The 26269-nt window shown below is 45.0% G+C and overlaps 2 protein-coding genes across 2 annotated transcripts in view; both read left to right on the top strand.

Moving 5' to 3' along the window:
* The first annotated feature begins 638 nt into the window (after nt 1–638).
* On the top strand, nt 639–1911 carry LOC106551737 (actin-related protein T2-like). Its single transcript, XM_014069884.2, has one exon. It carries the CDS (start codon nt 647–649, stop codon nt 1745–1747), a length of 1101 nt encoding a protein of 366 aa, XP_013925359.2. The 5' UTR covers nt 639–646; the 3' UTR covers nt 1748–1911.
* Nucleotides 1912–3405: 1494 nt separating this feature from the next.
* Nucleotides 3406–26269, top strand: part of SSU72 (SSU72 homolog, RNA polymerase II CTD phosphatase) — a 41845-nt gene continuing 18981 nt past the window's right edge. The window contains exons 1-2 of the mRNA XM_087702151.1: nt 3406–3685; nt 25508–25651. Of these exons, the coding sequence (XP_087558277.1) occupies nt 3606–3685; nt 25508–25651 (224 nt within the window). The 5' untranslated portion in view covers nt 3406–3605. The remainder of the gene's footprint in view (nt 3686–25507; nt 25652–26269) is intronic.

Here is a 26269-nt window from a genome sequence, read left to right as displayed (position 1 = left end):
TAATCGGGGCTGGACCTCAACAGTGAGGTCAACAGACCCAGGCCTGCCGGATTGCCAACCTTAGCTGGAAAAAGAATCCATCCATTGTATTTCTTTAACCCTTTTCACTGGGTTTTTTTCTTTTTTTGCCTGGTCCGGGGATTCAAATCTTTGCAACATTTGACTGCCATCTAGCGGAGATCGGCTATTCTCAGGATCTGCTAACAGGGAAATTGGCAATGAGAAGTCTCAAAAGAGCAGCATAAAAGTTGGGGTGGTGAATCAGGACTGGAGAAACCTAGATTTGAATCTGATTTGGGCCATGGAATCTTATAGGTGGCTGTTTACTTCTTGCGCTAAGAGTCTGCAGAGAGAGAAATTCTCCTTTCATGAAGGGCTCATGAGAACTTCTTTGTCAGCGAGCTTGCATAAATTTTTTGGGGCGCCACACCGGCAGTAATGCTGGCATCACCCCACCCCTGGGCCAAAAATAGACATGGTCCAGAGCTTCAGGAGTTTGCCAACTTGTTTGTGTAAAGGAGTACTGGGGCAGAAGCTGTCCATTTGTGATGTCAGATCCTTAAGAATGTTTTGTTATCTGTCATTCTGAAAAAAAAAAACAACCAGATCTAAATCCTAGCATTTGGGCTCTTTCAACGGCAGAGCCATGTCAAATGTCGAAGTCTTACAAACCCCGGCTGTGATTATTGACAATGGATCCGGGTCTTGCAAAGCGGGGCTTTCTGGGGAGGCGGAACCGAAAGTCATTGTCCCGTCCGTGGTTGGTCGTTTCCAAGAGAAACCGGAGAAAATTTATATTGGGGGAGGAGCCATGGCCAAGAAAGGGGCCTTGCTGAGTTATCCTGTGGAACGTGGGGTTATTTCCTGCTGGGATGATATGAAGAAGCTGATGAGATATATCTACAGGTACGAACTTAAAGTGAAGCCCAGCACAAGGCCTGCGTTTCTTTCAGAGCCCCCCAGGAATCCGCTGAAGAACCGGGAAAAAATCACAGAGCTCATGTTTGAAAGCTTTCGAGTCCCAGCGTTGTACCTTGCGATCCAAGCGACTCTAGCATTGTATGCCTCGGCTCGTACCACTGGTTTGGTGCTGGACAGCGGAGACGGAGTGACCCATGCCGTCCCAATTTACGACGGATACTGCTTACCTCATGGGGTATCCAAACTCCCTCTGGCAGGAAGGGACGTGACGGACTACTTTGCCAATCTCCTGATGGAGAAGAACCCTGGTTTAGTGAGCCGGGCCAAGAAAACCATACTGAGGCGCATCAAAGAGAATTTTTGCTACGTGGCTTTGGATCCCAAACAAGAAGCTCTGAAGAAAGTGGAACAGAAGGTGAAGCTGCCCGATGGGAATACCATCAAGATCCATCTGGATCTCTGCCAAGCGCCAGAAATCCTTTTCACACCCAAGACCATCGGTGTCGAGGCACCGGGCATCCATACCATGATCACCAGGAGTATCCACAAGTGTGACAAGGACATTTGGGCTCCCTTATATGGCAACGTGGTCCTCTCAGGAGGTTCCTCTCTTTTCTGCGGTTTGGATGAAAGAATCTTTAAAGAGATTGAGCATCACGTCCCAAACGGGGTTCCCATACGGATCATAACACCCCCGGAAAGGTCCTGGGCAGCTTGGGTGGGCGCATCAATTATTAGTAACTTGGTATCTTTTCAACCAATGTGGTTTACAAAGGAGGACTACAAAGAATTCGGGGTGGCTGCGATACACCGGAAATGTTTTTAGGCAGCCGGGATGTCAAATTCCGCTAACGAAAAAGTAGGAAAAAGTATTTAATGGAACCAAAAGCAATTTTTTTAAATGCTGACTTGGGAGACTGTTACAATGATTAAAAGTGCACGAAGGACAGTCAGTTGAGCAATGTGTCTCAATTAAATGTATTCTTAACCTTGATGTGTTTAAAACCTTTTTTTTTTCTTTTGCAGTTTTCCTAGTGGAGTATTTTAGAGTTGAAGGGCTGGTAAAGTTATATGACAGGCACTGCAGTTAAATCTCTCTGTTTTTTGTGGTTTTTTTAAGGATGCGCTTCGGGCTAAATTTTAACAAATCTTGGAATGTTGTTGCTGGGAAAGTTTAGAAAAGAAGCCCCTTTTTCTAGGTGCACACCAACGCACCAAACCTACATTGTCCACGTTTGCCCACAAACAAGCCAGGCACATTTCAACCTACTGGTTATGTTGTCCTGATGGAATAAACCATTTGCATTTAAAAACATAGCTTGTCCAAGCCAGTCCCCTTAACTAACCATGAAGGTTGACGCCACACACTAAGCTCATATGGGCTTGGTTAATCAGTTGGATAGAGGCGGTGTGAAGAAACAAGATAGCCAATATTAATTCTTAACAATGGCATTCACACAACATGCTAGTTTGGGTCAAGATGGAATTTGACTCTTCTTGTTTTTATGGTTTAACATGATTTTCTTTTAAAGACCCCACAATCCATTACAGGGTGGAGTCTGGAGCTATTACTGGCCGGATGCCTTTCCTGTCACCAGAGCGGAGTTTTTTTCCCCAGCAGATACATTCTCATTGTGCCCAGAGAGAGAAATATCTGCCTCTACCTAGGATCGAACTCCCAGTCTCCTGATTGTGAGGCGAGAGTTCCACCTCTAGGCCACCACACCACACCCATGGTTTAACACCAATATAAATCTGGGTTAGTTGGCAGGCCACTTAATTGTCCAAATGTAGAAAGTGGGTTGATTTTCATGACTGGAATAAGCATCTTGTGTGAATGTATTGAAGAGAACTCAGGACTTCAGAGTTGACCTGTGAGACCCATAACTCTGGGAATACCTAGCCAGCATGGGAGGTGTAGTCCCCGCTCCTCTGGGAAGGCCCTGTTCGAATAGAAAGCCTGTCAGGAACCTTCTCCCCGTTTTTCAGGAGTCCATTTCTTGCGTTTCCCTGAGGTAACAGCAAAGGCTCATGGGAAATGTATTTCATTCGGGCGGGGAAAAGCCCGCTTCGGGCCGAACCCGCGACGCTCGCCTACAAATCCCAGCATGCCTTGAGCCGAAACGACGGCGGTTAAACGGATAATCCAGGGCGCGGTGTGCTCCGCGGCCGTTAGGGCGGCGCTGTTTCCGCCGCCTTTCCCTTTTGTGGGGCGCCGGAAACGGCTTCTTAGAGAGGCGAGTATTGGGTGTTGTCTCCCCTAATCCCGTTTCTCCTCACAACAGACCAGGCCTAAATGGTTAAAAAAGGATTTAAAAAAACCACACACACACATACCCCCTTACCTCACGGAACTATAATGAACGAGAGGGGAGGTTGGGCGGCCGCTCTGCCCCCTTCCCCCTCTATGGTTTGGCCAGCCGGACGGCGGAAGTGAAGGGACGGCGGATATGCCCGACACGTCGCCGGGCCCCGCCTTTTCCGGTCTGCGCGGCCGCCATTTTCTTCGTGTGGGGAAGAGAGAGAGAAGGAAGAAGCCGTCGTCGTCGTCGCCGCCTGGAGGAGCAGCTGCGTCTTCCCTGCCGCCGTCGGGAACGTCGCCGTGGGCCCTCACCTCCCCCCAGCCCCTACTCTCTCTCTGCCTCTTGCCGCGGGGGGGAGGAGGAGCGCCCCGCCAACCAGCCATGCCCTCCTCGCCGCTCCGGGTGGCTGTAGTTTGCTCCAGTAACCAAAACCGCAGCATGGAGGCCCACAATATCCTCAGGTAACGCCACGCCTGCCCGCCTTCCGACGAGGACCACGCGGCCCTCTTCCCCCTGGAGAGAAAAAATGGGATGCGGGGTTGAAGCGGGCAGTGAAGAGACCCTGATCGCCCTCCCCGCTTCTCCATATAAAACACGACGCCATTGAAACCTTGGGTTGAGGGGATTCCTTCTCCCTAAGGCCGGCAGGAGGAGGAATTGATTGGAATTATTATTATTATTATTATTATTATTATTATTATTATTATTATTATTGAGTAGCCAGCAATGGGGGTGTTGAATCATAACCCCCAATTATTTGCAGCATCCTCCCCAAGGCCTGGTACCCTAACAAAACGTGTTTTTGGTTATTTATTAGAATTATGTATTAGTATTCTAATATATTTATATTTATTACTAGAATTCTAATATATTTATATTTATGACTAGAACTCCAATTATCAGAATTTTAATGTATTTATATTTGTTACTAGAATTCTGATTATTAGAATTCTAATATATTTATATTTATTATTAGAATTCTAATGATTAAAATTCTAATCAATTATATTGATTAGAATTATACAGCTCCTATTGCTTTAGGAGCTAAGGGTGGTGTACATAGATTCCCGCCTCCTCCTATTTGCCCCACAACAACAACAACCCTATCAGATAGCCAAGCTGGAAGAGACCCTGGCCTGAAAGTCATCCATTAGGTATGTATTGAAGCTGCGTTTCATCATGCTTTGCTAGCTGCCTCTGGATAAATTTTAAGATATTTTTTTTAAATGCACTCAACAAACTTTTTGCCCCTTTGGTACATCTCAGATGCTTCTGGTTCAAATCTCCATTCTCCCCCATTTCTCCTCCTGCATTTGGATTAGGGAAATGCCCTAAATTCAAAGACCAGACAAGGGAGTGGGGATAACAAGGCAAACTGTTCGGTCCTCCCTATATTGCTTTATTGATGGCCAACAGTATGGGGACAGCTCCCTAGTCAAGATTCTGAATTAATATAATCCATTCAGGGGCTGATCCCACTGGCCTCTTTGTGAAGTTAGCTTAAATGCTGCTACCTGGATGAACGAAGGTAAGATTCCCTGGATTTGAATTGAGATTGTGGTGGTTACACAGACTCATCCGTGTGTAGAAATTAACTGCCCCTCCCCAGGTGTTTCTGATTTCTCCGCCTTACATTTCCTGGTGGCCTCTCCAAATAATAACCTGTTCTGACTGCTTTGGTTTCTGGATCAGCCACAAATGTCTAGACACTACCACAACTTCTTTTACCCCGGTGTTTCCTGAAATTCCGCACTTCTAGATCTGTTGCTCCATCTCCCATCATCCACAGCCATCCAGTGCTGCCTAGAATAGTAGTGTTAACAGTCCATAGTGAAAACTCTAGAAGACACTGAGAAATGCTGGGAGAAGAAAATTATATAGCAGTAGCAGTTAGACTTATATACCGCTTCTTAGGGCTTTCAGCCCTCTCTAAGCAGTTTACAGAGTCAGCATATTGCCCCCACAATCCGGGTCCTCATTTTACCCACCTCAGAAGGATGGAAGGCTGAGTCAACCCTGAGCCGGTGAGATTTGAACAGCCGAACTGCTGAACTAGCAGTCAGCTGAAGTAGCCTGCAGTACAGCACTCTAACCACTGCGCCACCTCGGCTCCTTGCAGTTAGTTTATATTTGCTTTCAAGAAGAACTTTGCTAAAGTTATATTCTCTCTTGTTCTATTAGAGGCTTATTTGGTGCCTCTTTAAAAAAAAACACTTCCTGACATGTAATGGCTGTTCAGTTTTGGGGTGGAGCTTCCTCTAGCATGACATGATGATTATGGCCATTTTATCTTGTTCATTAGAGGAGAGAGACAGATTCAAAAAAAACCTTTTCAGCTGGTATGTTTAGGGAGTGGAGAGGTACATTTAGTTTTAAAATCTTGCCAGGTTTCTTTTCAGTCTTGATTCCCCACCCCCAAGCTCTACCATGTAAATACCAATTTAAAGGAGAAGGCACTCTGTTGTAATTTAAATACCACTTCCTTCATAGAACTTGTAGTTCTTTCCTTTTCAGATTCATATCTAGAGCCAGCTTATTCTCCATTCTCAGCCCCTCCCTTCTGACATAGTTGCTCAGTAATGTTTAACATTTTGTTTGCTTTAGTGTTGTTCAGAAGGCTTCCTGTGCGGCTTTCCTTTTACAAGAGAGCTTGAAATATGTGCTAACCGCAATTTAAACTGAGTCACCGAGAAGAGGTGGGGGTGGCAAACACTTCAGACTCTGAAATTACAAACCATTCAATTTTATTTTTCGGGGAAAAATATTTCCTAACTCAGTAAAGACTGTACAGTCCTTGATGCTGTCTGAGCTTAGTTGTATGCTTGGATATTTGGATGATACCTACCCAACTAGGTAATATCAGGAAATATTTGCAAGCAAACAGCCATGCTCAGCACCATGGGCTCCACAGTTCAACCCTGAGCTACAAATATTCCCTTCTATTGACATCAGTAAGGATTGGGCAAGTGAATGCAATGCTGGGTTTAGTTGGAAGAGGAAAAATGAAGGGTGACAACGCAAAGTCAATGGGGAAGCCACATTCACTTAACAACTGCGTGACTAACTTAAATTGCAGCGATTCACTTAACTGTGGCAAGAAAGGTTGTAAAATGGGGCAAGGCACTTTACAAATGTCTCCCTTAGCAACAGAAAATTGGGACTCAGTTATGGCCCTAAGTCGAAAACTGCCTGTGGTTTGGAGAAGGGCATAACTGACTAGAAAGCTAGACACGCTTGCTTAAGCATTGGCACTCACTTGTTTCCCAAGCTTCTCACAGCCTACCCAGAGCCAGCTTCTAAGTTAGGACAGTGGGAGGAAGACCCCGTAGGTGGTAATTTACAGACCATTTTGCTTCCTGTTTTGGGAGAGGTGGTATTGTGCCTGAGATTCTCCAATACGGATTTTATACCGAGCAGATTTGTTTTGGCAGTTTTCAGGAGCTCTGGGCATATCTCTCCGATGTGAATCACTTGAAAAACCATGTGACTCGGTCAGCGTTACATAATTTTGCAACTGGTTCTTTGAGTATTTGGGTGCCAGCCTTTGAAACCCAGGATCCAATCTATTTCTTGCTCTCTTTTTGTTTTGTTTCATCCAAAAACTCTTCCTTTTTCTCCTCTGAAAATGCACTGTTACAGTCAGCAAAATCGGTTCTGGGCATTCGCATAAGCAAAGGCGCCTGGGGGCTGATTTGTCACCACAGATTTACAGTGAGGCTGCCAGTAAAATAGCTGGAGATGATAGAATGTGCAATTATATTTTTTTGAAGAAATGCCAGCAGAAACAGATCACGTGGAATGTATCCCTGTGTATGTCGGGCTTCCCAGCCAACATTAGTCAGGAAGTAGCTCTCAGCAAGAAATGGCTGAGTGTCCCCTCCCCTGAAGTCATCTCTTGCTTTTATTCTCATAGTTGCTTCTTTAAATTGCTTTGATATGTGATCATAACCAAGTGACGTGCAAGTGGATTGAGGAAAATAAGGAGGAGAGGTTAGGAAACCTACAATTCAGAGGCCATAAGACCTGTTGTATGTGTTTATTTTTGAATGTATATCCCGGCTGCTTCACATGGAAACATTCAATGAGGGAACAGCGTTAGCCCCTTTCAAACATTTCCCTTCCCAGATGTGTTGGACTACAGTCTTCATCGCTCCCTACTGGGGAGAATTAAATCCCCAACACATCTGGAGGGAAAGCTGCCATGTTGGAGAAAGCTGATCTAACACCTTGGCTTAAAATAATTCGAAACGGCAGAATAACTGCTTCTGAATAGTGACTCTATATTTTGGTGGGTGGATGGGTAGAAACTCAGGAGTGATGCAGTGCCCTAGAGGTGGAGCTCTTGCCTCGCAATCCAGAGGCTGCGAGTTCGATCCTAGGTAGAGGCATATATTTCTCTCTCTGGCCACACTGAAAATATATCTGCTGGAAAAAAAAACTCTGCTCTGGTGAAGGAAGGCATCCAGCCAGTAAACACTCTGTTAGCCCCGTTCAGTTGCCCAGACTGTAACCCGCAAAGGATTATGGATTAAACTAAGATGATGATGGACAGAAACTGTTAAGTTTCCTTTTCATAAAGCTCTTCTACAGAATCCTTGCCTCTGATGTGCCCCTCCTGTCTTCTAGTGCCACCTGCTCAAACTCAGCAGGACTCTGTGCTTCAGAGATAAGTTGCCAATTCCTCTGAAAATCCCTCTCCCTTATTCTTAGATTTGCTTCTGGACCCACTGTGAGTTGTTCACTGCATGTCCTGGTCAGGATCTGAAGTGTTTTTGATACACACATTAGTGTTTTAGTCTCCTGCCAGTCCTTTTGGAGTGACAAACCAAAAGGAGATAATGAGACTTCCCTTAGATGCTTGTACCAAAGTCCAAGGGGTGGGATGAGATTCCTGGTTGTTAGTCTCTGTTAACAAGTCACCATCTCTCATCCTACCTTGAGAAAAGCAGCTTAGTTTGATTCATCGGGATATTTCAGGTTTGGCCCTTCCTTAGCTGCAGGGCTGATGATTGGTCGCCTTTAATGGTATCCACCATTAAAGGCCCTCATTAACTCAGTTTCTGGGCGAGGTCTTTGAATGAAACTGGTGCCAGTGACTGCTTGGCTCAAGAAAAAACAGATTGTCACTGCCTGCTTGTTAATTATTAGCTGACCCCTGCTTGTCCAGTGATGTTTGCCCAGCGAATTCCCTTGTTGGAGGAGTTGGCTTCCTGGAATTATTTAAGAGCAGTTAAATCCAGTTTTGTATCTAGGACATCTACGTCCGTCCGTCCTTGTAAACATTGAACAATATTGCTAACAACGCGATCAGCTCCTACAAAGACCCATCTGCCTCATTTCTGAGCTAATGAGCAAAACGGAAAATAGATTAGTCCTCGGCTTACGACCGCAGTTGAGGCTAAAATTTCTCTTGCTAAGTGAGACATGTGTTAAGTGCTTTTTTGCCCCATTCGACAGCCTTCCTTGCCACAGTTGTTAAGCAAATCATTGCAGTTAAGCTGGCTTCCTCGTTGGCTTTGCTTGTGGAAGGCCGCAAAAGGGGATCACATCACACACACACACACACACACAGACAGTGCAACCGTTATAAATATGAGTCACTTGCCAAGCGTCTGAATTTCGATCATGTGACCATCGAGATGCTGCAATGGTCATAAAGGTGAAAAATGGTCATGTCATTCTTAGGTGCTGTTATAACGGTCACTAAAGGGACTGTTGTAAGTCAAGGACTACTTGTATTTCTCTTAACTCACAGAGGTGGTTTTTAACTTGCCAAAGGCGGACTTATATTCCATCTCTGTCTTAACAGAAAGTTTCCTTTTGTAATTTTTTTTAAAAATGGTGGTTTTTCAAGTTTGAGAACATTTGGCCACCTGTTCAGGAAATACCTGTTTTTCTTTTCCTTTTCTTCCCATTATACTTGAAATGCTGCCTCTAGGTCAGGGGTCGGCAACTTTAAGCCACAAAGGTCCTAACCGGAACCCCCCCTCCCCCCGTTTAATTCTGCAGCCGACCCAAAGTCTGGCTCCCCCACCATAGTCTCATCCTAGCGCGACGTCCTTTTTCCTCTACCTGTCCTAACCGAAGGCCCTATCCATTGTGGAGCCGGCCGGCGACAGGGAGCTGCAGCAGAGGGAGGAAAGACCCACATGCGGCTCTGGAGCCACATAGGTTGCCAATCCCTGCTCTAGGTTTCTGATCGGGCTGGCACTATTAGTTTGAAAGCAGTAATACTTTCAATATATTAGAGAATTGGAAAAAAATGATTCCTTAACAAATTCTGAAATTATATCCTTTTCTTCAAATTCTACCACCTTGGTGTGTGTGTGTGTGAAAGAGAGGGGGAGAGGGAGAGAGAAAACCTGCATTTCTTTGGTAACGTTGTGGATGCTAAACTAATAAAGAACCCCGAACTATTTTAGTCACCCCAATGGAGACTCCCTTTTTATTACACATGGGGGGGGGAATCCTCTTCATCAAAGCAAGCTTTGAAACTCTCAAATACAAGCAAATGTATGCATATTTATATTGAAAAAGACCAATGCATGGAGTCCTTGACTTACAATAGTTCATTTAGTGACGGTTTGAAGTATCAGCGGCTCGGGGGGGAAAAAAGACAGGACCATTTGTCACACTTACAACCATCAAAGTGTCCCCATGGGTCACGTGATCAAAATTCAGCGGCCTGGCAACTGACTGCTATTTACGACTGCTGTCGTGCCCCGGGGTCATGTGATCCTCTTTTGCGAACTTCTGATTAGCAAAGTCAATGGGGAAGCTAGATTCATTTCACGGCCCTGTTACTTAATAACTGCTGTGATTCGCTTTACAGTGGCGGCAAGAAAGGTCGTAAAACAGGACAAAACTCGGTTAACAAATGTCTCACTTAGCAACATAAAATTCTGGGCTCAGTTGGGGTTGTAAGTCAAGGACAACCTGTAACACACGTGTTTATGAACAGATGGCACTCATGTAACTCAACGGGCTTTGCAGGCATGTTGCGTTGAAATTGTTAATCACGTTTCTGGCATGAGCCTTGAAATATATTCCTAAATAGATTCTGGAAGCTGCAGAAGCTGTTTTTCAAATGCTCAAACTCTTCGAATTTTGAAACTAAACCTGCCTCACTTCCCAGATCGTATTTTTGCAGAGAAATAAGAGTATACAGGTTATTCTGGTTATTCACATATCACAGGTTTTAGGGAAGCGACACTATTTCCTAGCTGCAACCTGCAGGACACACTGCGTTCCTACAACGTTTTCAATAAAAGGAGGTTTGAAATGTGCACGTGTGGTTTTATTTTTTCCTAGCTAAATTTTTATTACAGATTCTTGCTTTACTATTTTCAAGGATCAGGACTTGTGGCATGGCAGATGTCCTCAGAAAGATTTACTAGGGAGCATAGCTAATGGGTGAGGAATTTGTAGACCGGTAGCATCTGAAGCTCTGCAGGCTCCTACCTTCTGCTTTGCCCACTGAACAAGCAGCATTCCAGGCAATTCCCACTACATATTAATGAGTAATATGGTAATTTGGGGGAAGAATAATAATAATGAATGCAGAGTTTTAGTTAGCTCAAGCCAAGCTACTTCATCTAGCCCAGGGGTCAGCAACCTTAAACACTCAAAGAGCCACAGCGGTCCTAACCGGAAGCTCCCCATTCAATTTTAGAGCCAACCAGAAGTCCGGTTCCCCCACCATAGAGTCTCCTCCTAGCATAGCATCCTTTTTCCTCTACCTGTCCTAACCGAAAGCCCAATCAATTGTGAAGCCGACCGATGGTAGGGAGCCACAGCAGAGGGAGGAAAGAGCCACATGCGGCTCCAGAGGCACAGGTTGCTGACCCTGATCTAGCCCATGTATTGATTGCAGTTCTCCATCTGGTGCCTGGTTTGGAATATGGGAAGTTGGGGAATTCTGTGCTTTGCTCCAACACAGAATTCTTTGGGGGGTGGAAGGGGATGTATATAAATTTGCACGATGTCAATATTGTGGTCTAGCCAGAGCTTGCTTATGATCCCTTGTGTTTATTATCCTTGAATTCTGCTTTTTTTTTTTTTTTCCTCCAGCGTCCCCACCCAGGGAATTTTCCCTCTTCAAATATCGTCCATGGGCTGGGTTGGGAGAGTGCCTTCACATGTCACGGGAGCCCAAATACAGCTTTAAGGGTACTTGGTCGATTTGAAGGGAGTTACAGTCTCGTGGTTAATATGTTTGACCTATCCAGCCAGTGTGAATTTGTCAAGGTTATCATGACTCATTTAAATCAAACCATATGACTTCCAGCAATTTGCGTTTAAACAGGCCAGTGATATCGTGGGAAGCTTCACATCTACCAGGAGAAGAAGAGCCCAGATTGTCTCTGTTTATACATTCCCACTTTTGACTTCCCGCTGTTCAATTCAAGGGATGGTCTACAGAGAGTCCTTGACCCCCAATTGAGCAAGAGAGTAGCTAAGTGAGCTTTGCCTCCATTTTGCGACCTTCCTTGCCACTGTTGTTAAGTGAATCACTGCAGTTAAGCAACGCAGTTTGTTAAGTGAATCTGGCCTCCTCCTTGACTTTGCTTGGGGGGGGTGTCACGTGATCCCACAAAAGGAGGATCATGTGACACACACACCCCAAGCTCCCCCCGCCCGCAACCGTTGTAAATGCATACCAGCTGCTAAGCGCCTGAATTTTGATCCCATGACCTTGGGGAATGCTTGAAATAGTTATGTGAAAAAAAAGATCCTAAACCCGCTTTTTTTTTAGTGCCAATGAAAGTTCAAACAAACTCCCTGAATGAAAGGTCATAGGTCAAGGACTACCTGTATGGTGGATTAAAATGATTGTTTATTAACTGTGAATTGCCATTCTCTGCTTTAGATGTCCCAGTAGTTTAATTCTCCAAACCATCCCCCAAATGGAAGAGATTTTGGAATTTTATAGGCCTGTACCAAGTGCTCCAGCGTCGGCAGTGATCTCTCTTATTTCTTGCCTGTTGAATTAGGATAGAATTTTGTGTTTCTTGTTCCCATCAGAGTGGTTTTTTTTCTTTTGGATTGTGTTCCACCGACTCCCACCTTTTCAACATGCCAGGAAACAGCAGCCGTCTTTCCCTGCTGTAGACATGGAACTCGAAAACACAAAGAACTAACCTCTTATTATAGGAGGCTTAAATTGAAGAGGTTTGCTCAACCAAAAAGCTTAAATGCCGTTTCTCAAAGATGCAGTGCGAATATGTCTCGGCTTCTGCATGCCGAGCCCAGAAAGTTGTGTTGCTCATGGAATGGTGGAAGACAAGGCCTTCTGTTAGCCATGTTTTCCCTTATTACAGGTTTCCTTATTTTTCACATGGTAGAGGTAGAAGGTATTAACTTGTAAGTCACTAAGTGTAGAGAGTAAAGGGTAACCCTACCAGAGACTACCGTGTTTCCCTGAAAATACGACGTCCTAATAATAAGGCCACGCCACATTTTTCTGGTGGGCAAAAATATAAGCCCTCCCCCGCAAATAAACCCCCTGGACAACCCCCCACCTCCGGCCAGACAGAGTACCGCTCACCAACCTACCGGTATCCCGAAGATGCCAAACCGTGGAAACTGGGGTGAGAGGCAAAGGTGATCACGTTGCTTGGTGTCTTCGAGATACTGCTAGGTTGGTGAGCAGCGCTGTGCCCAGCTGAAGAGGGGGGTTTCCGGGTGGCTGCTCTCTTGCGAGCGGGCTCCCAAAGAGCCGGGCACAGCCTCATGGGCGACCGCTGCCCGGCTTGGCACTTTCAAAATGCCAGTAAATGGTGCTCTGCATGGCTGGAGAGGTGGGTTATGTGAGTGGCTATTCTGCTCTCGCTCACGCGCTTTCCAGCCTCACGATGCCCTGGCCCAGCTCTCCCCGCAGAGCCAAGGCACCTCTGCTGCCACCGCATAGCTTTTTCGGCAGCTTCCAAACCGAGTCTTCTGGCAGTGGCCACTCTGGGCGTACGCTCTATGGTTGTGGGCCAGCTGCTGGCAGAGCGTACAACCATAGCGTGTACGCCCAGAGCGGCCACTGCTGGAAGACTCGGTTTGGAAGCAAACCAAAAAGCCATGTGGTGGCAGCGGAGGTGCCTTGGCTCTGCAGAGAGAGCTGGGCCAGGGCATCGTGAGGCTGGGAGGCGCACGAGCAAGAGCGGAACAGCCACTCGCGCAACCCCCCTCCAGCCGTGCAGAGTGCCATTCACTGGCATTTCGAAGGCGCCAAGCCAAGGGAGCCGAGCAGCGGTGAACAGGCGCTCACACAGCTTGGCGATACCCCTAGGTCAGTGAATGGCGCTGTGCCTGGCTGGAAAGGGGGCTTGTCAGGTAGCTGCTCGTGAGCATGGTTACTTCATGGCTGCTGTGTTGCAATGCTGCGACAGCGCAACACTGCCATTCGCCCATGTTGCTGTGCCCGGCTCTTTGGGAGCCCGCTTCTAAGAGCAGCCGCCCAGCAACCCCAAAACAATAAACCCTTCCCCCATAATAAGGCCCAAGCCATATTTTGTGGGTAAAAAGAAAATAAGACCCTGTCGTATTTTCAGGGAAACACGATAGGAGGAGGAAGGGCAGGTTCACCACAAATGGCCTCAATGGGTCACAGAAGGTAGAACAAAGTGATATAATAGCAATAGCACTTAGACTTATATGCTGCTTTACAGCCCTCTCTAAGCACTTTCCAGAGTCAGCCTCTTGCCCCCAACAATTTGGGTCCTCATTTTACCCACCTGGGAAGGCTGAGTCAACCTTGAGTCTGGTGGGATTTGAACTGCCAAATTGCAGGTAGTCAGCAGAAGTAGCCTGCAGTACTGCACTGTAACCACTGCGCCACCATGGCTCATGGTGGCACATGCCACTTTCCCACCTGTTTCTACAGAGGCTGGAAATATTACTTGGAAAAATTTTTCTTGAGCAGCCCAGAAAATTGAACAAACACCTGTGATATCAGCCTCTTCAAGTGTTTCATTGGCTCACAACTCCATCCTGTCCTGATGGTGTGTGTGTGTGTTAGTTAATAACAACATCCTATCAGTCTGCCCCAGTTCATTGGGGATTTGGGATGCTAGGACAGATGTCATTCATTTTCCGTTCACTTCCACTTGGGCTCTCACAAGCCAGGTTGACAGTTGCAACCTAGCATCCACCTCGCCCTGGCTTAAGCTGATCTAAATTGCACCACTTTAGATGGCCATTTAGTGCTTTAAAAAAAACTAAGCGTGTCGTGGGGTCGAACGCAAAGCGTTGAGCTTTGTAAAATATAAATTCTGTGGCAGGATTGGCCTCTACCTGTTTTTAGGCATATTTTTACCATAGAAAAATCTCCATAAATGTTTTAATTCACTTCTGCAGAGAGAGCTATCGGCCGGGTTTATTGAAACACTTTTGTTTTAATTTACAAAAGGATTGTTGAGATTTTGCCATGTTTCCCCTAATTATTGCCGTGTCTTAATGCCCACCTTTTAGCTTTGATGTCTGTATTCCGGTTTGTTTGTTTTTTAAGTCCCCGAAGTTGTTGATTTTCTTCAAAGAAATCATTTGTTTCGTATACCTTTAAGGAAATAGGGAAGGGGGGTTTTTTTTGGTCACTTCCTCCTTTCTTCCTCAGAACAGCTGAAAGAGGAGGTGATGACTAACCCAAGAACACTCAGTGGCTGGCGTTGCACAACAGTGATCCACACCCGTGACACTGAAAACAGGGAACTGGAGCTTTTATTCTGCAATTCTTCTTCTGGTTTCTCAATTTTGTCTTCTGACCTGGCGTTGTCTTAATTCCAATGTCTCCATTGCAAATCAGAGGGACGTGGTCAAAACAATTCAAAAGAAGGCGTCTGTGTGGTTGTATTATTCACTTTGCCACCAGCATGGCAGAGTCATATGGTGTCAAACCCACAGTTCGCTTTCTCTTTCTAAGTAGCAGATATTGCGTAAATCGAGGGAAAAGTTTAGATGGCCAGGAAAACCACCTCTGGGACAATGATCCTATTCTGGGCGTTGATGTTAGTTGCTCTTCTGCAAAATGGCCCTAACTGGTAGGATTCCGTGACCCATCCAGAGCAGAGAATCTCATGAGAAAGAGCTCCAAGCTCACAATCTGGAAATCGCTAACCTTCTCCTTGGCTTGATTTTGGTATCACCTGGCTCCAGTCTTGCAGGCCCACCAATTCTTCTAGCTGTAGTTCCAGAGATGCTTTTTTCCCCAAGAGGCAACTGAACTTTCTGGTTTTTTTTTCTTTGAAAAACCAGGCCACGTGGGAGGTTTATCTGAGTGGTGCAAATGTGGGTGGAGCCTTTTTTGGAACTGCAGAAAAGGACTGTAACTGGGGATAGATGATGTCATATTCCCCTCCCCCCTCGGTTGAGAGAGGGCTGTTCAATTTTGATATAATGATTCATTCAGTTATGTCAAAATTGAACAGCCGCCTCTCAATAGAGGGGGAGAGATATGACATCTTCTATCTCCAGTCCCAGTCCTTTTCTGCTGTTCCAAAAAGGCTCCACACCCGTTTGCGCCACTCAGGTTGATCCCCAAAGACAGACAAACTTCCAGGTGGCCTCAATGACCCTCTCAAAGGATGCAAAGGACCAGCTGTCTGCAAGGGGTGTCAATCCTTCCATTCCCCACCATCCAATTAGAGCTGAAGACGCTTCTTGGATGAGAAGCAAAATGTCTTCAAAGAAAAAACAGAAAATCCAGTTGCCTCCTGAAAAAACACCCTTAGGACAACTATGACCTGGATGACTGAGAACCTCCATTAACATCTTCCAACTCCACAAAATAAGCCCCCAAAGGATCCACTTGATCCCTTTTTTACATGATGTCAGGGCTCGGCTTCATAAACGGATTCTGTCCACCTTATTATGCAGGGACCTTGGCAGTAAGCGTCATAACCCACACGGAAGTAATGCCTATCGTTTTCCACCAGCGGCAAATGTTTCGATTCGTGTTAAATTGCGGTTAAGAATTAACCAGGGTTGGTACAGCAGCTAAGTTGTGGCAACTAGACTCCTGCCTCAAGCCTGCTTTCTCTCCATCGTGGAGCCCTTAAAGATGTATCAGGACTTGAGTGCTCAGAATTCAGCGTTGATGTGACGTTGTCAAATATAGGGTGCTTGTGGTGTGACGACCTTGAAATAACTCGGTTGAGTAGATGGTCTGCAGAGCCCCTTCTCTGAGATTTCCAAAAGCAATTCCTCATTTGCCCCATTTCATGGGGGAAACTTAGTTGTTTCCCACAAGCGCTCTCGGCTGTGTCAGAGCTGTGAACCATGGGCCTGTGGTATCCACTGCAGGAGGAAGCCCTCTTCCTCGCTCGTGACCGCTTCTCAACGCGCCCCGAGACGAAGCACAATTGGACAAGCTTAAAAAGCACAGGGTATTTCAGTTGTCGAACCAGATGTCCATCTGGAGACTGACTCACTTCCTAAAATTAGCCCTGTCATTTGCATTTGGAATGAAACAAAATGTTCTCGCTGGAATTCTCAGCTGATGGAGCAAAAAGCGCATTGTGTTAGTTTGGTGTGTGTGTGTGTGTGTGTGTGTGTGTAAGACAAACGGTGGAGTTTCTGAGAGTTGGTTTCTGCTGCTGGTCTTTGCTTTGAGTTAAAAAACAGACAAACCCAAAACATGTCCCTCATGAAAAACCATTTTTAACAGGAAACGCTTAATTTCCCACATGCTTCAAACAAGAGGAAAAATGAATGATTCAAACTGCTAATAGATATATATATATATTTGGCACTCAGGCATAGAGAAAAATGTTTCCTTCGCAGCCGTTTGTTAAGATTTCAATTTATTCTTGTGACGGGATAGACAAAAGAAATGGGCTTTCCTCTGAATTTTCTTTTTCTTTTTTTAACAACAAGCTGCCGTACATAATTATAATATCAAAAGTGTCAGGGCAGCGAATACATTTATTTATAAATTTTATATGGCCACCCACTCGCTCTCAGTGTCTCTGGGCGGATTTACAAATGTAATAAATACATAAAAATAAAAGCCTCAGTCTTTAGGCCTATAGGAAGAATCTCAACGGCCCAAAGAACCATGTGCTTACTCTCCCCTAATCCTGGCTTGGCTTCAGGCACTGGGTGAACCCAGCCAAAATTCTGAAACTCTAGTTTATGCTTGTGTGACCCCAAGCAAATTGTTTTTCGTTCGGTTGAACAGTTGGAGACCAAACAGTGCCTTTGTGTAATGCACAAACCAGGCACAGGATGTTAGTATCATTTAACACAGAGGTGTCAAACTCAAGGGGAGGGGGGGCAGATCCGGTCCATGGGGTGCTTAGATCTGGCCTGGAGATCTGCTAGGCCGCTAGATGCAAAACTTGGCAAGGAGTCTCGGAGAGTCACGAACCAATGAAGTGAACTAATTGTCTCCTGCAAACTCCACTCCCCTTTCGCTCCTCTCTTATTTCTTCTGGGAGGAGCCATTCATTGTCCACCTGTGGCCTTACTCCTTGTTCTTTAGCTCTTCCCTTCGTCTGGCAACTCTATGCATGTGCACACTGGGAACAGGCTCCAGCTGTTCCTCTGCCTCACTGATGTCTGACTCTGAAGGCGGCTGATAACTGGCACACGGCCCTGGCCCCCTCTCTGCCTCCGACACAGAGCCTTCACCAGACTCCGGGACTGGCCCATGTTTCTTCCCAACCTCCTCACTGTCCGAATCTGCTGCTGGCGGGCCACAACAGGAGCCCATTTTCGCTGGCAGAGCGATTCCACCCCCCCGACACTAGTGGCATTGAGCTGCCCACGGCCACCCTAGCCACTAAGGTCAAACACAACCCTGATGCAGCCCTCCATGAAATCAAGTTGGACACCCCTGATTTAACACGTACACGTACCATGTTGTCCTCTGGGATTTGAAAATGCCATCTTAGGGAGAAGTACCTGAGCAGTGCCATGAATTAAATTCTTCCTGTGAATGGAGTATTAAATTAGACGCTTCCTTGCATTGGCTACAGCGCCATGTCATTTTCACTCAGAGCTGCCTTTGGGACGTCACCTCTAAATGATACGGGCAGCTCTCCTTGGGACTGATTATCCCCACTTTGCAGTAAATGAAAATGGGATCATTTTTCTATCCGGGCAACTTCTAGCAAAAAGGAAAAAAAAGCAGGTAAAAATTATTTGAGGGAATCGTGCAATTGATCTGATGCCCCTTCTCAGATCTTTTGATAGACGTGAAAGAAACAAACAGCCGTATGGTCTTTTAGGGGAAGCTGGGGATTAAGACCGAAATCAGAAACTTTCTATTACTTCTTATTCACTCATGGGAGGGACTTCTACACGTGTCACTGGACAAATACTCTGTATTAATCAAAATCCAACTTTTGGGGGCAAATATATCTCTAAAGTTATTTGAAGACACGGGCCCTGTCCTGAGGCTAAGAAGCTGGAAGGAAAACCAGGGAGGCAAAGGAAACTGAATTAACACCAAAGGAAAGGGGGAGTGTAAATACATATTTATACCCAGATTTGTGAGGTTTAATTTCTGTGGTGCTGATGATGCTCCTTCCCCAATCTTGTGACCTCCAGATGCAAATTTCCAGGTGACATTTGCCAAAGGAGAAGCTGAAGTCTCAGTTCTTTGGGTGAAATTTATATAAGATCCTTCCATTGAATTGTGTATTTTATTTTTTTGCAAACTTCTGTTCAGGCAGCCTTCTCGCTCATTGGGATCTTTGCTCGGATGCCCACGGCAGCATCATTGTGGCCCTGCACAAGGTGTCCCATATGGTTTCTTTCCTCTTCCTTCCTTACTTCTTTCCTTCTTCCCAGGGTGAATTTGATTTAAATCAACTCAATTTCGATCGTAATTTTTAAAGAGCAACTGTCGTCTGTCCCCCAGTGGCTCCTCCTCTGACCCGCTGTTGACTCCATGACAGTCCCATTCACTTTAATGGGACGGCTGGTGATGCGGCAGTGGCCCAACAATGGGAGGGACGTGATGGGCAGCGGATGTCCCCTAACAGGCACTGCCATGGTGGATCTGAAATGACAGGTGCTCTTTAAATGTAAGGACTCATTCTTGTGGTAGTTTGAATCTTTAATATGATTACTTGCAAACAAAATGATGGTTTTCCTATGTAGCTTGCAGAGCTTGGATTCATTGAATGTGTTTACCAAAAAATGTAAATATTGTGGACTATACAACCTCATGCTACATAACTAAGTTCCATTTCATGCTGAATAAACTGAATTATTAATGTATGTTAAATAGAAAACTTTCTTTAGATAGATTTTTACTCCAAAAGCATTTTATTAAGATAAATTTGATAAAAATAAGAAAAATCCGATTTTTTTTTTTAAATCAATTTTTATCCACCCTGCTTCTTTCTCTTCCAACATAATGAAAAAAGCATAGTGAGAACGTTTTGAGGCAGGACTTACTTATTGCCAGGAAAGGGATGCTGACATTTCTGACATTGGCACGATATTTTCTCTAGCCTGTTCTGACCTAGGCTTCTTGATACAGTAAAAAGCACACACTTAGTCCAAAAAACCCTCTTTTTATTTCAACGGCTGTGAATTAAGTTCATTCACACCTCATAATGAGTCCCAAATAGTTGTAGAGTCCTACAGTAGGCTGTCAAAGTCTTTCGAGATAAGGTGGATAAGCATCCACTTTTATCTTCCTTGAAATGCTGCCAAAGACTTAATCAGCAATTAGCTTGGCATGGCCACACGGAGCAAAGAGTCAAAACGGAGTTTCAGAAATTGACCACCATGAATCAAGTTGCTTCCGGCAAAGGCTTAAGTGCTTTTGCTCCTCCTTTATGTCCTATGGGAGGGGCCAATCACCTCCAAGCTTTACTCCTAAGTCGTCCCTACTGTCTTAACTGTGCTTGCCTTTTGGCATGCGCACATTATGAACAGGAGGAGCCTGTTCCTCTCCCTCATTGCTATCCATCTCTGGAGGCAGCACATAACTCCCAGATGGCCCTGGCCCCCTCTCTGCCTCCAACGCAGAGTCCTTGTCCGAGCCTTTCCCAGACTCCAGGACTGGCCATATTCCTCCCCAGCTCCTCACTGTCTGACTCTGCTCCGCAGGCCGCAACATAGCCTCTGTTTCGAAGTTCTGAAGCTCAGCCTTCTTCCTCCTCCTTTGGGGAGACAGAGAGCTATATAAATTTTATTAATAAGTTCTAAAAATGCTCTCACAAGACTGGTTGCGCTTCTGATCTTGAAAATATTTGCATCCAGTTTAGAAGGTGCTGAAATAACAACATTATCCCTGATGTAATGTGCAGGTTGGCAAGAGAGGTTACTGCTTGGCAGTGGGTTGGGGCACGTTCTGTCTTGGTAGCATTCTACAACTTGGCATCCTGGCATCTCCCGTGAAAAGAGGCCGCAGGTGTGTCCACAGTCTTCCACGTACATGATTTTCTCGAATGTTTGTTGTCCTATTTTGCAGATATATGGGCTGGGTGGATGGTGGGTTGGTAGAACGGCACCAAAACCAATAATGCACTTCTCTTTTATTGTATTTCCATCCTACACAATACAACCAACAAAAAAGGTGAATAAAGTAATGCACAATAGAGATTAATTCCATTGATCTCGGTGGGTCTACCCGGACTGTGTCAGGATCTCAGCTGCTGCTGTAGACAATCAAGAATTGGTTAGTTTTGGGGTGGCAAACTGACTGATTGTCCGCAGCAGCTTAGATTCTGACATAGTCCAGATAGACCACTGAGTTTAATGGAATTAATCTCTATTACATGTTATTTTGGGGACGCAGTGGCTAGGATGCTGAGCTTGTCAATCAGAAGGTTGGCGATTCGAATCCCTAGCACCGCGTAACAGAGTGAGCGCGCCTGTTACTTGTCCCCGCTTCTGCCAATCTAGCATTTCGAAAGCGCGTCAAAAATGCAAAAATAGGGACCACTTTGGTAGGAAAGTAACTGGGTTCCGTGTGTCTTCGGCATTTAGTCATGTCGGCCACATGACCACATGACCACAGAGACGTCTTTGGACAGCGCTGGCTCTTTGGCTTTGAAACAGAGATGAGCACTGCCTCCTAGAGTTAGGAACAACTAGCACGTATGTGCGAGGGGAGCCTTTACCTTTATGTGTTATTTTATTCACCTTTCTTTTGCTACTTCTGTTGTGTAGGATGGAAGGCTGAGTACGGTTCAGTGACCTTTCAAAGCAAACTTCAAAGAGACTAAAGTCCACTTGTTTATTTAAAAAAAAAAATTAAAATAAGCTATGGGATTTGTATTTATTTATAGTTCAGATTTCTACAGATGTACCGATACTTAGTTTGTTATGGAATGTAAAAATCTTAGCAAGCAGGACATAGAGCTCTATTTATAGCATGTGCTTGCAATCTGCCTGCTAAATTTATCCAGAGATGATCACAAATGTAGGAATGGAACCATGACGACTTGGGGTTGTGAACCACAAACTAGCTAGTTGGTTTTTCCTTTGTTGTAATATATGAATGCAGATGGTTGAGTTAATTGGATAATCGAACTAGGTATATCTGGGTCTTGTGGATGGGAAAGCAATTCTGGAGCCAAGTTGGCTTTGAATGGTTGATACCTTGGCACTTGTAAGGTGAGTATGTTACTCAGTTCCGACACCTTCAAACAGCCTTTTGTTAAGCTGGTAGCTAAAGGATTTTTATACTTGTGCTGCAAAACTCTAGACACCCACTGGGTGGCAGCAAAGAGCTACACACCCGCACACACCTAACTCTTTTCCACCATCTGGAGCTTGTTTCAAGCAGTGCAGCCCAAATAAGGGTAGAAGGCCCCCAGTTAGGAAACAAAGTTTATTCTTGCCTTCAGCAGAGAGTTAGACTCGCTTGACTAAAATGTGCCATTCTGTTGCTGGAAGCCCAGCTGCTGATGCTTAATTAGGCTTAAAAATTGTCCAACTTTTTAAGGGAAGGGAGGTAAATCCCGCTAAATGAATAGATTTGACTGGAGGCAGCTATTAATCAACATATGAACATGGACAGAGATTTGCTGCTTGGGTGAACAGGAACATGCAGGCTTGATTTAAATTAGAGGTTGTTTTTACAGAGTGAAGAGAAAAATACTTCTCTTGGACGAATCACATTTCTTTGGTCTTTTTCTCAGAAGTCATAACAACTGAGGAACTCCTGAGTCTACCAAGACTGGGGGTGCCTTTATAAATTTAATTAGAGAAAGCAAGGAGAAAGCAAAACACCATCAAATCTTAACCGTGAGCCAAGAGGCAGTCTAGCTCTCCCCCGTAGTGCTAAGCCCGATCGACACACATCCAGTCATGTTTTTTTAAACCGTCACTTGTTAAAGAAGCCATGATGTCAGGCTTGGCGTGCAGTTTTAAACCCTCATGACATCCCAACGCACCAAGCCTAAAGCAAGTCACATTATGACTTCCATTAATCAGCATCTGTGTACCGTAAAGAAGGATTATCCTCACATTTGGAGCTCAGGTGTCTCTTTGAAGCTGGTAACTGACATTGAAAGCGGAGGAGGGGACTCGGGAGGGATGGAAGGACATTTGAAAGCCTTTTTTTTTTTGGCAGTCTCTTGGATGCCAGGAAGAATAGGCCAAGCGCTTCCATTTATAGGCCCGAAGGGTTGGAAAATTGCTTCCCTGTGTACAGCCAGCCCTGAGGTCTAGCGATGCTTTCTCCTTGCCATTGGAGATAGCTTCCTAATTTGTGTTGAAAGCTCGCCAGCGAGCGACACTGTTTGGTTAGTATTTACGCAACCCAATTGCTTTTTTGAGTCCCTCTGAGATTCATTAATGCTGTTCCAAAGAGCCGGCTTCCTGCTTGTGGGGGAGCAGTTAGTGCCTTAGGAAATGATAAAGACAGCCATAAACAAAAGAAAGACTGCTCAACCTCCTTACGCTCTCCTGCCCAATGATTTCACCAATTTTGCCAGCTGATGCTCCCATTCCTTTTCTGATTCCGTCCCTTTTCCTGTAATCTGAATCGAGGGAATGAAATGAATGAAAAGTTGTTTGGATGCTGAACAAAGTAGAGAATACATCAGCCCTGGCACGGCAGCTGAGACCTTGGGGCTACAGGTTTACGGTGTTCTTTGAACAAACATAGAAGGAAACCCTTTGAACTAAACCTGGCCAATGAAGGGAATGTTTTTTTTAACCTCTGGCTACGTTGCTTCATCTCATGTGAAGTGTTGATACCACTTTATAAGGCCTTGGTAAGGCCATGCTTGGAATCCTGCATCCAGTTTTGGTCGCCACGATGTAGAAAAGATGTGGAGACTCTAGAAAGAGGGCAGAGAAGAGCAACAAAGATGGTTAGACTGGAGGCTAAAACATATGAAGAACAGTTGCTGGAACTGGGTATGTCTGATGAAAAGAAGGACTAGGGGAGACATGATAGCAGTGTTCCAATATCTCAGGGGCTGCCCCAAAGAAGAGTGAGTCAAGCTATTCTCCAAAGCACCTGAGGGTAGAACAAGAAGCAATGGGTGGAAATTAATCAAGGAGAGAAGCAACCCAGAACTGAGGAGAAATTTCCTGACAGAGCAATTAATCAGAGGAACAACTTGCCTCCAGAAGTTGTGAATGCTCCAACACTGGAAGTTTTGAAGAAGACGTTGGATATCCATCTGAAGTAGTGTAGGGTTTCCTGCCTAGGCTGGGGTTGGACTAGAAGACCTCCAGGGTCCCTTCCAACTCTGCTATTCTATTCATCAAGCCCGACTTTCCTTCTTAAAAATTAACTTTTCAAAGAAATATTTTTGTTAGATATAATACCAGTAGGTTATGATAAAGGGAGTGTATACTTAATGCTACATGTATTGATGGCGGCAAGAATAGCATTTGCACAATATTGGAAAAAGAACACCCCACCAGATGGAAAATATAATCCGGAAAATATTGGGACCGTGCAGAGATGGATAGATTGACATTGAAAATAAAAGATAAAGGAGATACAGAGTACTCATTCAACATGGAATTGGTTTTATCAAGGGTTAGAGATAAGAGGTAGAAATTAGATGAAGAAAGATCATTGTTATGTTAAGTAAAACATGAACGTTGTTTATAAGTATGCTAGTATAATTAATATCATAAATAAGCTAACATCTTTGTAAATATGGTTATAATTATTACATATACTATCATTAGCACTATCAATATATCTGTTACTGGTTTGTTTGTTTTCATTCTGTAAAATGAAATGCCCAGACAGTACACTGTCTTCAAAATACTTCTATATTTTGACTTTTTTAAAAAAATAATTTTAATCATGTTTGCCATTTGGTCCTGTAGGATGCCTCTGTCTCTGCTTTCAACTGCATACAGCGTGTACGCTTGCTTTCTAAAATAGCCTTCCTTGAAGGCTTTTTCAACATCCATTTGCAGTTTGCTGAGTTTGCAATTGATGTCTGTTTGCAAAAAGGCACATTTCCCCCCTCCCCCCTTGAAATCACACTGGTTAAAAGATTAACCAAAGTCCTAGGAGGAACTACCGTATTTTTGGGAGTATAAGACGCACCTTTTCCCCTCCAAAAAGAGGGTGGAAATTTGGATGTGTTTTATACATCGAACGTAGCCCCGGCCACACTCACCAGAGTCCAAAAAACGAGAGGCATGGAGGCAATAATGGTCCGTGGCAATCCCTGCAGCCTGGAACAGCTGATTGGGGGTATTCCGGCAGTCCGATCCACCCGCCAATCAGCTGTGCTGATGAATCAGACTGCAATAAGTGCTGAAGCTGACCTGACTGGTCCAGGTTTGCAGCAGCAATCGCATTCAGAAAGCACAGTAACTGATTCAGCAGGATTCAAAATAATAACAACATACAACACATTACCAAAAGCAGGTTTTCCGAAGGAGCAGTAAATACAAGCAAAACACAAGCAGTTTCACTTTCAGTTCTTGGCTAAGCCAGGCTCCTTCCTGTCTCCTTGTTGCTTACACAGCAAATTTCAGAGTCCAAAGAGCCCTCATTGGCTGACTTAGTTGCTATGCCTATTCATTGGCTGACCTTGTTACCATGTGTCAGCTGAATACCATGGATTTTCTTCTTATTTTCCTCCCAAAAAACTAAGGTTTATACTCCGAAAAATACGGTAACCAAGATCTTGACTTTCAGTTCTTTTTATTTGATCGTGTTGCAACCTGAAGTAGTATCTGACAGCCATTCTCAAAGTTCCCCTTAACGTAAGTTAAAAGTATCAGTAAGACGCCGTGGGATGATAAAAAAGCAAAAAATTGTGGAATTTGGGCATGAATCGTCAAATTTTGTCTCTGCATCTGTTCCAACTAAAAGAGCTTCCCCTCTCCCCCTTTCTCTTTTTCAGTAAACGTGGTTTCAGCGTCCGATCGTTTGGTACCGGGACTCACGTGAAGCTGCCAGGACCTGCCCCGGACAAGCCCAACGTTTACGATTTCAAAACGACATACGATCAGATGTACAGTGACCTCCTTAGAAAAGACAAAGAACTGTATCCCTGCGGACGGGCGTTTCATAACCCCGCGCTCTGCTCTTTTCCGAGGCGTCTTTGTGCTCCTTTGCATAAGGAACAACTGGCTACTTGACTCTGGCCCAAGTCTGGTGTTTCCAGGTCTCAGCAGCAGGTGCTTCACACTGTAGAAAGGGCTCCTAGCGTGCCACCCCTTAAACTGAACCCCTGAGTAGAGCCGTTGTACGACAGGTTGGTTAGAGCAAGGGGACAACCGGCATCTCTCTTGGGATGCAATTGCTTTTCTGTGCCAGAAAGGAAGGGCGTAAATCAGTGGTAGCAATAAATTGGGAGACACTGCCTTGAACTCGGGGCCCTTTGGTTAACAACATCCCTCCTTCCACAGTCCAGAATTTGGCTCGAAGTCTATGCAGCTCCCCATTCGCCTACCCTGTTTCCCCAAAAGTAAGACTCGGGCTTTTGAGCGCATGTGCTAAAATAAGCCCTCCCTGAAAACATTGCAACACAGCAGCAGCCATGAGGTGACCTCCCTCGCCACCTCCTGCGCCTCAAAAATAACAGGACCTCCCTGAAAATAAGGCCAAGTACTTATTTCAGGGGTCAAAAGAAAATAAGACCCTGTCTTATTTTGGGGAAAAC

Source organism: Thamnophis sirtalis, unplaced genomic scaffold (assembly GCF_051295495.1).
Source record: "Thamnophis sirtalis isolate CommonGarterSnake01/CBP01778 unplaced genomic scaffold, rThaSir2_p1.2 scaffold_15, whole genome shotgun sequence".
In the NCBI taxonomy this organism is placed as follows: domain Eukaryota; kingdom Metazoa; phylum Chordata; class Lepidosauria; order Squamata; family Natricidae; genus Thamnophis; species Thamnophis sirtalis.
The sequence above is the reverse complement of the archived record's forward strand: the minus strand, read 5'-3'. Positions and strand labels throughout refer to the sequence as shown.

Excerpts from the sequence above, each read along its gene's own strand:
- LOC106551737 (XM_014069884.2), top strand. The coding sequence starts at position 647 with ATGTCAAATGTCGAAGTCTTACAAACCCCGGCTGTGATTATTGACAAT.